General features: G+C 39.4%; 1 protein-coding gene across 3 annotated transcripts in view; it reads left to right on the top strand.

Moving 5' to 3' along the window:
• The window catches only part of ZFYVE26 (zinc finger FYVE-type containing 26), a 48,490-nt gene that overhangs the window by 18,453 nt on the left and 17,241 nt on the right, over positions 1 to 12,796 (top strand). For all 3 annotated transcript variants that reach the window (XM_050975176.1, XM_018907520.3, XM_009101976.4), the window contains exons 16-27: positions 132 to 251; positions 514 to 678; positions 1,585 to 1,812; positions 3,217 to 3,322; positions 4,085 to 4,821; positions 5,387 to 5,583; positions 6,443 to 6,547; positions 7,121 to 7,243; positions 7,742 to 7,918; positions 9,054 to 9,300; positions 10,405 to 10,503; positions 12,135 to 12,292. In XM_050975176.1, coding sequence (XP_050831133.1) covers positions 132 to 251; positions 514 to 678; positions 1,585 to 1,812; positions 3,217 to 3,322; positions 4,085 to 4,821; positions 5,387 to 5,583; positions 6,443 to 6,547; positions 7,121 to 7,243; positions 7,742 to 7,918; positions 9,054 to 9,300; positions 10,405 to 10,503; positions 12,135 to 12,292 — 2,462 coding nt within the window. The remainder of the gene's footprint in view (positions 1 to 131; positions 252 to 513; positions 679 to 1,584; positions 1,813 to 3,216; positions 3,323 to 4,084; positions 4,822 to 5,386; positions 5,584 to 6,442; positions 6,548 to 7,120; positions 7,244 to 7,741; positions 7,919 to 9,053; positions 9,301 to 10,404; positions 10,504 to 12,134; positions 12,293 to 12,796) is intronic.

Here is a 12,796-nt window from a genome sequence, read left to right as displayed (position 1 = left end):
CCTCTCTGTGCTGTGTTGTTCGTGCTAACACCCAAGCCTTAATTAAATCTCATTTTTTACTTTCATGTTGCTGTCTCTTTTTTCCACTCCTAACTTTGATTTTGTCTCCCTTTGCACAATGACTGTTCCAGGCCACCGACCTGACTTTGTTCAACTGCACTCTGAAGGTGTAAAGGGTTTCCCAGCAGTTCTCCAGCAAATAAGTAAAATTCTCAACTATTCCTGCACATCACAAGGTCAATCCAGACCAGGTAGTATGCTTTGCTGATAAGGCTTTCTGTTAAATCAAATTCTTGTCTTCTGTTGCAATGTAAATTCGAACTTTCCATGTTTTAGCTTAGTATTTATAATTATAGAAAAGGCGATGGGGGATGTGACCAAGCTCAATTCTGAATTATCTGAAATGCTCTGGTTTTTTGTATTATCGTACACTTCTGGTTTTGTGGGCCTTCTTCTATGCAAAAAATACTTGTTTCTTAGTTATAGTTGTTGATTTTTTCTCCCTCTTTGTAGAGGTGTCAGATGAGAAAATAGGGAGTCATTTTCGATGCAGTATTGTAGACCTTCTGCAAGCTTGCTACCCGGCCTTGACTGAAGAAAGTATTACTAATGAAATTGTTTTATCACAAAACCTGGACCATATCCTAAAAGCACTGACATGTGTTGAACGTTCTGTGGGTGAGTTATTTTTGTGAACATAAAGACTGATTGTTGTATGTATCTAAATTTTTGCTTTGGCCTTTCCAGGCAGGTGTAAATCCAGTTGTAATGCTCTTTGACATATACACAAATATATATTTTAAAAATCGTAAATGCAAAGGGTAAATTTTATCTGTAATTCTTATATTTGTTTTCACAGCTGAAATTCTGAACTTGTCAGATATGTTATCTTTTCTATTTCTATGCAGTCCTAGCAAGAAATTCTTTTAAGTGTATTTTAATGTGGCACCTTATAGATAATTAGGTGCATTCTACTCTTGCTTTTTTCTCTATTTTTTTTAGTAAGAAAAATGGAGATAAACTTACAAAACCTTTGTAATATCGTAATACCTTCCAGTTTTTATAGGACTATCATAAAACATCTAATCTTTTTCACGGTTGCTTTTTCTTACAGCTCTCTTCATTATATAGCACTGGTATTTCTCTTCTAGTCACCAAATTTCTAAATGGCCTTTTGGTGTTCTTAAAATATTTAATGAGCAAAAATCTAGGAGAGCTCTAAGAGCTGAATGTTATAGAGCTTAAGGATTGGTCAGCACCTGTGTTTTAGAAAAAATGTTAATGACACAGAAGTAGGTATATTTTATGTCTGCCTTAATATTGTTCTGACTTCTCAGAGCCGTGGTTACCAATTTCGATGAACTATATTTTTATTCTGCTGTGAAAGTTTCTCTTGGTTTCAATTGAATTATAATGCTTACAGTGAAAATTTCCCTTGCTTTCAGTTAAATTATAATGCTTATACAGAGATCAATAATTACAGAGAGGGAATAAAGCTAAAGCATTTCTCTCTCTTTCTCCCCCACCTCTCTGTCTTCCTTCTTGACATTTCATTCTTGAATCTGGTCTGTTCTCTTAAACCAGACTCCAAAGGGAGCCTGCTTGGCACCTTGGTGGAGCAGGGCTCTCTCAAACCGATGGAGCTGGAGAAGCACCTGGTTTGGAACCAAACACAGCTCCTGCTGAGAATTCTTGACCAGCATACCCAAAGCCTGCCAGAGAACGACACGCAGACAAACTTTGTGAAGGCTTTCCTTGACTACATCACTACGCTGGCTGCTGTGGTGTTACGAAGCTTGAATGCAGAGCTAGGTAAGGAGTTTCTGCTGGAAAGTCTGAGCCTAGGTGGAGTTACTCAGACTGTGTAGTCTGGCCAAATTCTGGAAAGTAATTTTGCAAAAAGGATTCCTTGCCAAATGTGCCTACTACCTGTGCTTTTGATTTCAACTGATTATGACTTTTTTTCCCTTTTATTTCATAACACCTATGCCACCCACAGCTCACATGAAAATAGTTGATTTCAGTGGGAAAATGAGAACACAAATGCTAACTACTGACCCAGACTCTGCAGTCCACTTAGAGTGGAGACAAAACAAATAGCCCTTGAAATCCAAAAATTCTTAGCACTACCCCTGTAAGGCGAGATTGATTTTTGCATCCAGCAGATCAGCATACTGTATAACTTATAGCTCTCTTAGAGGCAGCAGGCACTCTGCTGCTCCACAGGGATAAGAAAACAGTGTGCAGAAGGCCATGCAGAGGTCACCAGGCAGAATTTTTTTCTAGAATCAGCTGATGATGGTCCATGAAAAGGAATGTACCATCAGCACATGTCAGAAGAAGCTGTCGGAAGAGCAGAACAATTACTGTGCTCCGAGTAAAAATGCTTATCCGTGTTTTAAAGTTGGCACTAATTGAGCTGCACTAATGTGAAATACCACAGTACTGATTTCAGGGATTACCTTTCCAAGAGGATAAGAAAAAAGGGCAGAGATCTGTTTGCAGACATACTGGTTCGGCTGAGGTCACTGCCATGCCAGCCGGAACTTCTGTATGGACGTGATTTAGTCCTCACTGGCTAACTGCCAAAGCCAAAAATTGCACAAAAATATTCAAGGGCTGGGTGAGTTTAGAGGAAATGTCATTGTGTTGGAAGATGAAAGGAAAAGGTGGACTTAGGAGAATGTGTCTAAAGTTACTTGACATAACTCAGTAGTGGGTACAAATGCTTTCCAGCAGTAGTGGCCAGGGTTTCACTCCATTGTAAGAGTACCTGTACACCTGTGAGTTCCCTCTGCCCTTGCTAACTGACTTTGATAGAGCATGGACTCACCAGTCTAGATCCAGAGACTCATCAGGAAATAATTCTGCATGTTTTCTACTTCTCACCACAAGTACATATTTTGTTGAAAGTTTGAAGTAGAGTTGCTAAACTGTTTGAACCTAGATCTTGCTTAAAGGATGAAGAATCTCTACCTGTTTTGGTAATACCTCTGACATAATGTTGCCAAGATTGAGAGGCATATCATAATCACAAATGCTTTGCAATTTACTCTGGATTTTACCATTCTAATGTGAGTTTAGAACTCTCTGAATTTAGTCAAAGTGGTTTAGACTCCAGTCCTTAAAATTTATATTCCTAAAATAAAATTTGGTTAGTGTATTCAGCTAATGTGTTTGTGTTATAATAAATATTCTGGTGTTTTTTTCCCTAAGATGTATCTGCAGAAGTGAAAGTGGGAAACCCATTTATACTGTTACAGCAGAGTCCAACTCAGCTGCTTTCCCAGCTTGTTTTTGAGAGACAAGTTCATCCTGACAGGTCAGTGCTTTTTCAGATTATGTACTCTGTAGGTTATTTTGGTACTGGTGACTTTTACCTCAGCCATGATTAAGTTCTTTGGCTACTTAACACATGTGGTACAGCCTGCTGTGTCCCACTGGCTGATCACTTGGTGCTGCAAGGATTGGTGTGCAGGGAAGAGCTTAGTCAGTGCCTTCTCCATCAGCCTGAAGATTTTTGATTGGGAGAACAGTGGCTCCATATTTTTAACAATTACTATCTGTTATGAAGTGAGAGTGTAATTATGTGCATTTTTTTTAAACTGTGTGACAGTTCAGAGGAGCACTGGCAGTTGCAGCAAGTGCACTTGCAGCTTGTCAATGTAATACAATAAAGTAGGCCAGTAAGTTTTAGTAAGAATACTGGGCATGACTCTTGCCCTTGCAGGTAAACTGGATAATCTAGACTCCTTCCATTGCAACTACCAAATTAGATTGGCATGGAAACTGTCTGATTTGATAAGATAGCTTTTAGAAAGACAAGCACTAATGGTGAGCTCTTTTAGCAGCTTGCATTTAAGTGATTACTCCTCAATGTTTGAGGAGTAATTTCCTTTTCTGTAAAGGAATGGCAGCATAAGCTCTGAGTTAAAATAGTATATGTAATCTTCTTGTGCATGTACCTGTGCAGAATATTAGGGGGCTTTTGTTCTTAAAGCATTTGGAAGTTTTATGAAAATATGTAATTATAAAGTACCTTTTATAAGTGCTGGGTAAGCTGGTTCTGTTTTCAATCCTACAGACTTTCTTCTCTCTTGGCTAAAGAAGGATTGAACCTGAATGTGCAGCAAGTCATTGTTAACTCTTGTTGTGAACCACTGTCCTTGTGCAGTGCAAGGCAAAACAGCCAGGCAAAGTCTCTTCTGACCAACATCAGCAACTTGACACACCAGTGTGCCTGCCACTGCCTGCCAGATGTTGAAATACCTATTCACAATTCTGCAGTGACCTCTGAGGATATCTCCACTCAGGCCTCATCCTCTCTGAATGACTTGAGCCAGCACACACTGACTGCCTCCTCCCTGGACTTCCTGAAGTCTCAGTCGAAGCTAATGGCTACAGTGGCATGTCTAAGTGCGTCTAATATACAGAAAATTCACAAATCAAGTCTGTCTTGGATGGAATTTCGGGGCAAACGGGAAGTGCCCTTAGGCTTGGAACAGATTTCCAGGGAGTGTGAGGCATTGTTGAAGGAGTTCCCAATATTGGAACGATTTCTTCTTGCTATGTTTGACCCACTTGGGAATCAAGAGGAAGGTAGCAGTTTGGCTGCTGTCTTCTCTGGCAAGGCATACATGTCTCTGGTTCTCCTAGGATTACATTCCACCACAGCTGTTAAAGTATTAACGGGAGTCTTTGAACAAGCTCTTGCAGCAAAGGATTGGGACAGAGCTCTGAAGGTCTTGGATCTGTACTGTCAGGATGTGGAGGAAGTGGTCAGTGTGAAGGATGCTGTGCTGAGTTGTGCAGCTGCTGAAGGTAAGAAGGATTAAGTCAGGCTTTTTTCCTCTTTTTTTCCTTAATCCATTTTTTTTAAATAAAGAATGCAACCTGGATCAAAACACAGAAACTAAAGTAGTGGTCCTTGGGCAAATCCAGAGATGGAAATAGATAATTTTGCTTTCTTCATCCTGAATTTGCTTTATCTGATGGTGTTGTTTCTGTTTCACAAATGTGCAAATCATGACCAATTTAGTACAAGAGAACTGGAATGCAGCTGTTGTGTTATTTTTATTTGAAGAGCTGAATACATCAGGACACAGTAATCATTTGTACTGTTAATGGGACATCTCTTACAGCAGTGTCATTGTTATGCATGGATGATGTGATCTGTAAAAGGTGCCTTTTGGAGTCTGAACAGTAAGTACCTCATGCTCACTTTGGACACTTCCCAAAAATTTGATGCTTGGGATAACTCTTACAAAGATTTTTCACCCTTGACAGTGTTTCTTTTGTTGATGTGATCCAGCAAGGATAAGGATTTTATTTTATTTTCCGAATTACAGAAACTAAATTTCAAATTAGTGTTTTGTTTCCTCCACAGATAAGGATGGTTGGCAATACTTGTTCCCTGTAGAAAATGCAGTGTTGAGAAGTAGACTGGCCCTGCGCTGTTTGGACAAATGGCCCCTTGATGCCTGTTTGGAAATTCTAGCTTTCTGCATTTCTGATCTGGGCATACCTCATGAACTAAAGGCCAATCTGCAGAGCAGGAAGAAAGAACTTCAGGTTTATCAAAAGGTACAAAGTCTTTCTTCAAGTAACCAGTGAGATGAAATAGGCAGCAGGAAGTAGATATTGCTTGCCCACTGAGAAGCTTTAGCCCTTGGTTCTCTTTTGGTCATGAAAACTTGTCAAGTCTTTTATCCAAAACAGTTAATGTGAAGTACTATAGTATCCAATTAACACTCAGCTTCCATCCTTCACAACTTTCCCACTCACCTATGCTAATAAATATGTTTAGATATAAACATTTTTGTGAGTCTGATTGTTTTGCAAAGTATTTTCCATTCTATGCAAATTCTAGAGCCTCTGGAAACTTTCCATGACAGTTAATCATTTTACAAGTTTGAGAAATGCAGATAGTGTACAAGACTAGTGGTCCAAGGGGCAAGTTTGTATTGCAATCAGTTCTTCTAACTGCAGTGTAGTGCAGAAACCCTGAAGGCAGACAGGCTGGTTTGGAGTTCAGCACAGACTGAAAACCAAACAGCAAAATAAGGAGGCATCCCTGCTGAGTTCTGTCTGGTGGGAGTTCTGCTGACAGCTCAGTTGTCTCTCTGTTAGTGCCAGCAATGTCTGCAGTAAATGTGTACTTTTGCATCCATAATTATTGCCATCTAATCTCTCAGAAACCTTCCCTTATAAATGTGCTTTGTAGACTCATGTCTGTGAAAACTGTGGAGATTTTTTTTTTTTGAGTGCAAGGATGTTACATCATCCCTGAAAAGGGCTAAATGTGGTCTCCTTTTTGACTTTTTCTTTCTATGAAGCAGCTCTTGATGTGATGAGCTCAGCTGTTTTCTTAGGCTATTGATTGCCATAAATTGTATAAATAATGAATTCTATATTTTATGCTACTCAATATTAACTTTTTCAGATTTTGAATGTGCAAAATGAACCATTGTGGAATGACTGGCAGGATCTGAAAAAAGCCTGCATTGATGACCCTCAGGCTGTCATGAATATCATTCTGAAAGCAAAGGTTAGACATCATCATGTGAATTTTGTTGAATTAGAATGCATTAAGCTTCAAGTAAATAAATTCATTGAAATGGCATCTTAAAACAATCATCAGTGGAGATTACCTTGGGAGGAAGGATTCCTTTACTGAGCTCTGTGCTACAGAAACAAATAGAGATCTGTGTTTAATATCAAGATTTACATGTGTTTAATAATTCTTAAGTTTTAGTTTAAACTCTTACTCTAAGATATAACCTGTTCTTTTATTTTACAATTTTGAAGATTTTAAAGTAGCATAACTTTGGTCATAATACAGATGTGATTATTGGGGAAATGCTAATAGTGTAAATCTGGCTGGCTTTTAGTGTCTTTCTGAAAACTAGCTTGTTTAGTGTAAAGTAAATAACGTGTTTTAAATGCAGACTGTGGCTGTTTAAATTGGCTATCATCTTCCCTTGTCAGTGTAATTATTTTTTTTATCCGGGAGAGGAGTCTAAGCTACAGAATCTCTTGATCAGAACTTTGGGAGAAACAACTGTATCAGGGAGGGTAGAGTTTGTCCTTCTGTTTTTACTTTTTTTTAAAAATTCTTTAGGATTATGAATTGTGTGAGGAATGGGGACACTTGTATCCTGTCCCAAGAGAAGACTTGATCAACCTTCACCGTGAGCACCTTCTCCACTTACTGGAGATGGGAGACATGGAAAAGGCATTGCAGGTAATAGCAAGACGTTCTCAGTCTCATATCCGTAGATCAAATAAGTTGACATCTGTTTTGCCTGCCTTCACTGTGTGTTTTCATGGTCTTTTTGGTTCCACCCTCAAGAGATGTTACTTGCTTAGATAGGCTTTTAGGATCCCAGCTCTCCCCTCTTATGCTTAAGTAAAAATCCAGCTTGGCAATTTAGTTCTTGGACCTAATAGCATAAATGTCATTTTCATGGAAATTCAAGGCTCCTTTCTTTGGAAAAATCATAATGAAGCATGTCCGTGCTGCTTAAGCAGAAGAATCAGAAGTGAAACTAATAACATGAATCAGTCAGCTGTGCCCAAATTAGTGGTGTGAATATTTTTGATTTTAATAATGGTGGAGTTGTCACTTAGAGTGTGAATTAATTTGCTTGTTGGAACACTGTAGGGTAATAAACTGTTGTGGACAGAAAACTGCCTTCCAGGAATGTTGTAGAGTTTCACTGTGTTTTGATTGCTTTTGTAGCTTTTACAAAGAATCGAAGACCCTGGTGTTTGCCTTGCCATCAGTGAGCAGTCCCTGGACCAGCATCCAAACTTGGCAGCCTCTCACTTCTTGGCTGATTACCTCACAGCTCACTTCTATGCCAGTCTGACAACGGCACGCCGGAATGAAATCCAGGCACTCTATATAGGATCCAAGGTCAGAAAAACCCCTGCCTTGAGGGATTAACAGCAACAAATAACTGTATAAGTAATTTTTGTAATGCTTAGTATTTTCATAATGTAGGTTTTACCAGAGCATTCTCACCATGCCAGGTCTAAGGTCCTGAGTCTCAGGATCCAAAGGAAAGTTAGGGATGGCTTAAAACTTCTCTTTCCTTTCTCCATTTTTGCAGTTCCGTAGTATGAACAAAGCAGTCTTGGGTTTGAGCTATGAGGAGTGCAGGAACTCCTGAAAGAGGATAGCATGGAAAAAAATAAAATTGTGGAGTTTATCAGAAAAGTTGCTATCTTTGTCCCAAGTGAAGAAGGAAGCATCCTCAACTTACTCTCTGTATCAGTAACACCAGCTGTCCTATGTATGCTCACCCGTGTGGTGGTTTTTTGACTTCATGTTTCTCCCAAATGCCTTCCAGAGCTGGAAAGTATCACTCCTCTTTCTGGATGGCCCCTGCCTTTTCAGAAATCACACAGGTTCTGTGCTCAGCCTGTTAATAGATGCATTAATCAGCAGATAACTGTAGTTGAATGCATTACATGTAAACAAAATGCAGTGCTTTTGGTAATGTCTGTTTCTGTGTAGGACTGTAAACAGCAGCTTGCTCCAGTGTGTGCCACAACAGTATTTTGCTGGGCTGCCTGTTTCTTTACTTGTTCCTTCTGAAGATATGACTTAGTTTGAAAAGCATCCATATTAACTGTCCATCTAGAGGAGAATTGCTCTTATTTTCTCTTCTTAACATTTCCTCAAATGATAGAAGGATAAGGATTGGGTTAATACACTTTTTATAAGTTTATTTTAATAAGAGAATGTGCTGTACTCTGCAACAACATACTTGTCACAGGGTCACAGGTTTCACTCTTCCATAGTCTCTGAAATAAGGCAGTGTTTTACAGAAAGGAAAGTGGAAGCTAAGTGATTCTGCAGATCCTCTCAGTAATTCTGTAACAGAAGTAGGAATTTGTCTGAGAAGTCCCACCCCCTTTTTTTGACCTCCAACTGTCATTCCATTCTCTGCATAAATTATTGCTCTAGTTTCTTGTCTTTAATCTCACAAAAACACATATTTAAAGGTGTGTAATTTTATGATACATTTTTTTTTCTTGTGTCTCAGGTGCTGCTGACTCTGCCTGAGGTCTCCCGTGTTAACTACTTCCACCTCTCCTCAAGGCCACTGCTCATGCTGGAACAGCTGCTCATGAATATGAAGGTGGACTGGGTAGCTGTAGCTGTGCAGACACTGCACCAGCTCTTAGCTGGGCAGGAAATTGGTATTACTGTAGAAGACATTGACAGTTTGCTTTCCAAGTATGCAGAAAAAGCTCTCAACTTCCCTTTCACATTAAAGGAAAAGAGATCAGGTAACTGTCTGTCAGAATGCTTTTTCATTTGTTTTTCATTTGGGAAAGAAGGGCCAAAATCATCCCAGAATAATTTCAGCAGTCACACCATAGCATTTTTTAGATGTGTGCCTCTAGTGTCCCTCTAGCCCAGAACAAGTTCTTAAAGTCTTTGCCTTTCTTGTAAATAGATGTTTTCAAGGACCAACAGCTCCAAAGGTTTCTCAGACTTTTCTGCGTTGTTCCTTATTGAGGTTTCTTTTCTTGTGTAATACTGATCAGTTCTATTTTACTCCTGTTTAACGTAAAGTCACATACAACTTAAGCACTTCTAAAGCCTGCAGCCAACTACATCTGCCCTCAAGTAGAATGGGGATTTAGTCTTCTGTAGTATTTCCTCCTACCAGAGTCCTATTCCTTTTTCATATAGAAAGCTTCTAGACTCATAGTTCTGTTTAACAATCTTGTTACATTTCTCCTCTCTGGCTTGCCAATCCCTTCTCATCCGTGTTGTCTTTGAGTCTCGTGCACTGGGCTTCTTCTAAGCTTTTAGAACTGGTACAGCAGAGGGTGCTGCAGATCCATTCCAATGCTTTTGTGCCACTGTATTAAAAACATATGGGGTTCTGTACCTATCTATATCTATCTATACCTGCTGATATGGTACCAGTTTGCATTATGCCAGTTTCCAAGTTGGCTTCGTTTTGGGATTTGAGGATACAGCTTTTGCTAACATAAAAGCATCAGACTTAACTCTCCCTTCTTGCCAAATGGTCTATAACTGTGCAAGTATGCACGTTCCATCCACTGCAATGTGAAGTATTTAATATTTGCTACGAGCATCTTGTATTAACCAATTGTTTTCACATCTCTGCTGTATTGTTCCTATAGCTGTCATTACTCCCTTGCTTTAATAAGGAACCCTTTCTTTGTTTTTTAGGTAATTGAATATGTTACAGTTTTGCATTAATTTGCTAATTTACATGCAGAACATTGGCCTGTTTTGTGCTGACCTTCTTACGTACTCCTGTGAATGGATTCCTCTAATCTTCTTGCAAACAGGTAGACAGATTGACCTGTATTGTTCTCTGATTTTTTTTCTCCTCTTTCTTCTCTTTGTCCTAGATTCTTTGATACGTATTCAAGAAAGTGTCAATCAGTTATTGGAGTGTGAAGCAGTGTCTAAATCAGGATCATCAGAACTATCTCCTGTCAGCTTTACTGGTAAGGTTAAGACCTTGGTGCCTCTTGGGGTTTAACCTCAGCAGCAACCACAGCTGCTTGATCATTCCCCCACCAGCCCCTTCACATGAAGGATGTAGAGGAGATTTGGAAAAGGGTACAACCTGTGGGTTGAGGTAAGGACAGTTTATTAACTGAAATCAAGTAAAATATAGTAATAATGATGATGAAAAGGGAGATAAGAAAAATAGAAAAGAACAAAACCCAAGAAAAGCAAATGCTGTATAATACAATTGCTCGCCACCTGCTGACTGGTGCCCAACCCATTCTCCAGTGTGGATCAACCCCTGCCAGCAATTTTCTCCCAGTTCCTTCCCTGGGTATGCCATTTTTCAGTCCTTGAAGTCTTTTTCCCTAGGATCGTTGTTGTGACCTGAGGAAAATAGCACACCTTGAATTGTCCGAGAGGCTCCACTCACAGTCCTCAAACACAAAAAAAATGGACACTAAGTAATGTAAGCCAGAACAGCTGGAGAATATTTGTAGCTAAGAAACAAACAGAAATTCTTCTGCAGGTTCTATTCAGCAACTCATACAAGAGATGCACAGTCTGTGTGTGCTCTCAGGGAAAGACTAGCAGAATACCCTCAGACCTCCAAGGGTGATGATTCTTAGCAAGTAATGGGCCTGGACTGGAGCTGAAGAATGATATTCTGATCGACAGTTTAGGGTGTCTGAACTATTTCCTGCTTCTGTATCCTGAAATGAAGACTCTTCTTGCTTACATCAAGTGACAGCAGTGTTTTGGATTGGGCTGTGTAGCTCTTCAGTTTTTTCTTACAATGGTCAGCCTAATTCTCTATCCTGTTAAAAAACTTGAATGCACAATCCTTTAATGTTTGTTTGCAATGTGGTATCTACTTGAATGAGAATGAGCTTTAGTGAAATGGAGATTTTTGTTCTTCTTTAGTTTAATATGCATGCACAGAGAAGGCAGCTTGTGGGGCTGCAGGGATACGTTGAACTTTTTAATTAACCTGCTGTGTGACTGACTCACATCATATAAACTAAAAGCCTATCTAATATTGTAAACTTCATTCAATGAGTATTTCATTGTTGGGGTCAAAGATGCCAAAGGCCACACTTAAATTCCTGCCTCTGTGAACTGATTTCCCCATGGTAGATTGAAAAGGTGACCAGAATAGGGAGGGCTAGGCTGTTGCTGTCTCCCCTGAGATAACAAGGAAACTCCCAGGAATTCCTCTTCAGGAATGTCAACACTGGGTATACTTAAGATTCTATTTTATCCTGTATTACTTTTTGGTATCAAATGACCATTTTTTCTTCTTCCTCCAAGTCTCTGTAACACAAGACCAGATGTTGACACATTGTCTTACACCTCTCTAATTGTTGTGGAAAAGGTCTCTTAATAAGTACATTCTCTTGCTTGTCAGCATTGAAGTACTATAAGTTTACAGTCTTAGTTTAAAGCATATACATTCCTTATAGCATGTTACTCCGCCGTGCCTAGCTGAAAGGTAATGATTGTAGTCATCTTGTGAGGCAGAAAAATCATACAGCCTCATTGAGTCTGTAGTGTTTTCTGGTACTTGAGACGCTATTAAACAGCTTAAATCCCATTCCATATTTTTCTTGGCCTGGCTCATTTTCAGGTGTAACCATATCTGCAAGTCCCAGAGACAGAAGTCTGCCACAGAACTTGTTTCCTCAAGAATTTGTGCCTCCTGAGAAGCCACCACCCAAGCAGCAATGGATACCTGATGACACTGAAACGATATGTATGGTTTGCAAAACTGAACGCTTTACTATGGTAAGGAGCAAAAATGAAGTACAGACATTCCTAGAATTCTGACCTTAATATGAGCACTTCCTCATAGTCTGTTTCCTGAAAGACCTGAGCTACTTCAGCAGGTTTGCCTGCATCACCATAGGCCCAACAAGATTGCCAGTCCTTTGGTATTTAACCATTGGTTTCTGTTTAGAGTGGTTGAGGAGACTTGCAGAGTTCTGTGAAGTGACAGAGCCTAAAGAGGAGATCTGGTTATCAGACAGAAGACAATTATGGGATCTCAAAAATGTGTAATACCAGCAGTATTAATATTCCAGAAGGCTGTCTAGTTGACTCTGCTGGCAAGAAATAATATGGTCACTGTATGATTCAGATTATGAGTATAGAAAATGAAATCTTTGCTTTTGGTTTCACTTTTTCTAAAAACTATTGTTTCACAGAGTACTTGAGAACTGCATGGGTGCTCTGAGGGAGAACGTTAACTTTTATTTTTGCAGGTGTGCTGGCAGCCTGCTATTTTCTGCT

This window comes from Serinus canaria, chromosome 5 (assembly GCF_022539315.1).
Source record: "Serinus canaria isolate serCan28SL12 chromosome 5, serCan2020, whole genome shotgun sequence".
In the NCBI taxonomy this organism is placed as follows: domain Eukaryota; kingdom Metazoa; phylum Chordata; class Aves; order Passeriformes; family Fringillidae; genus Serinus; species Serinus canaria.
The sequence above is the reverse complement of the archived record's forward strand: the minus strand, read 5'-3'. Positions and strand labels throughout refer to the sequence as shown.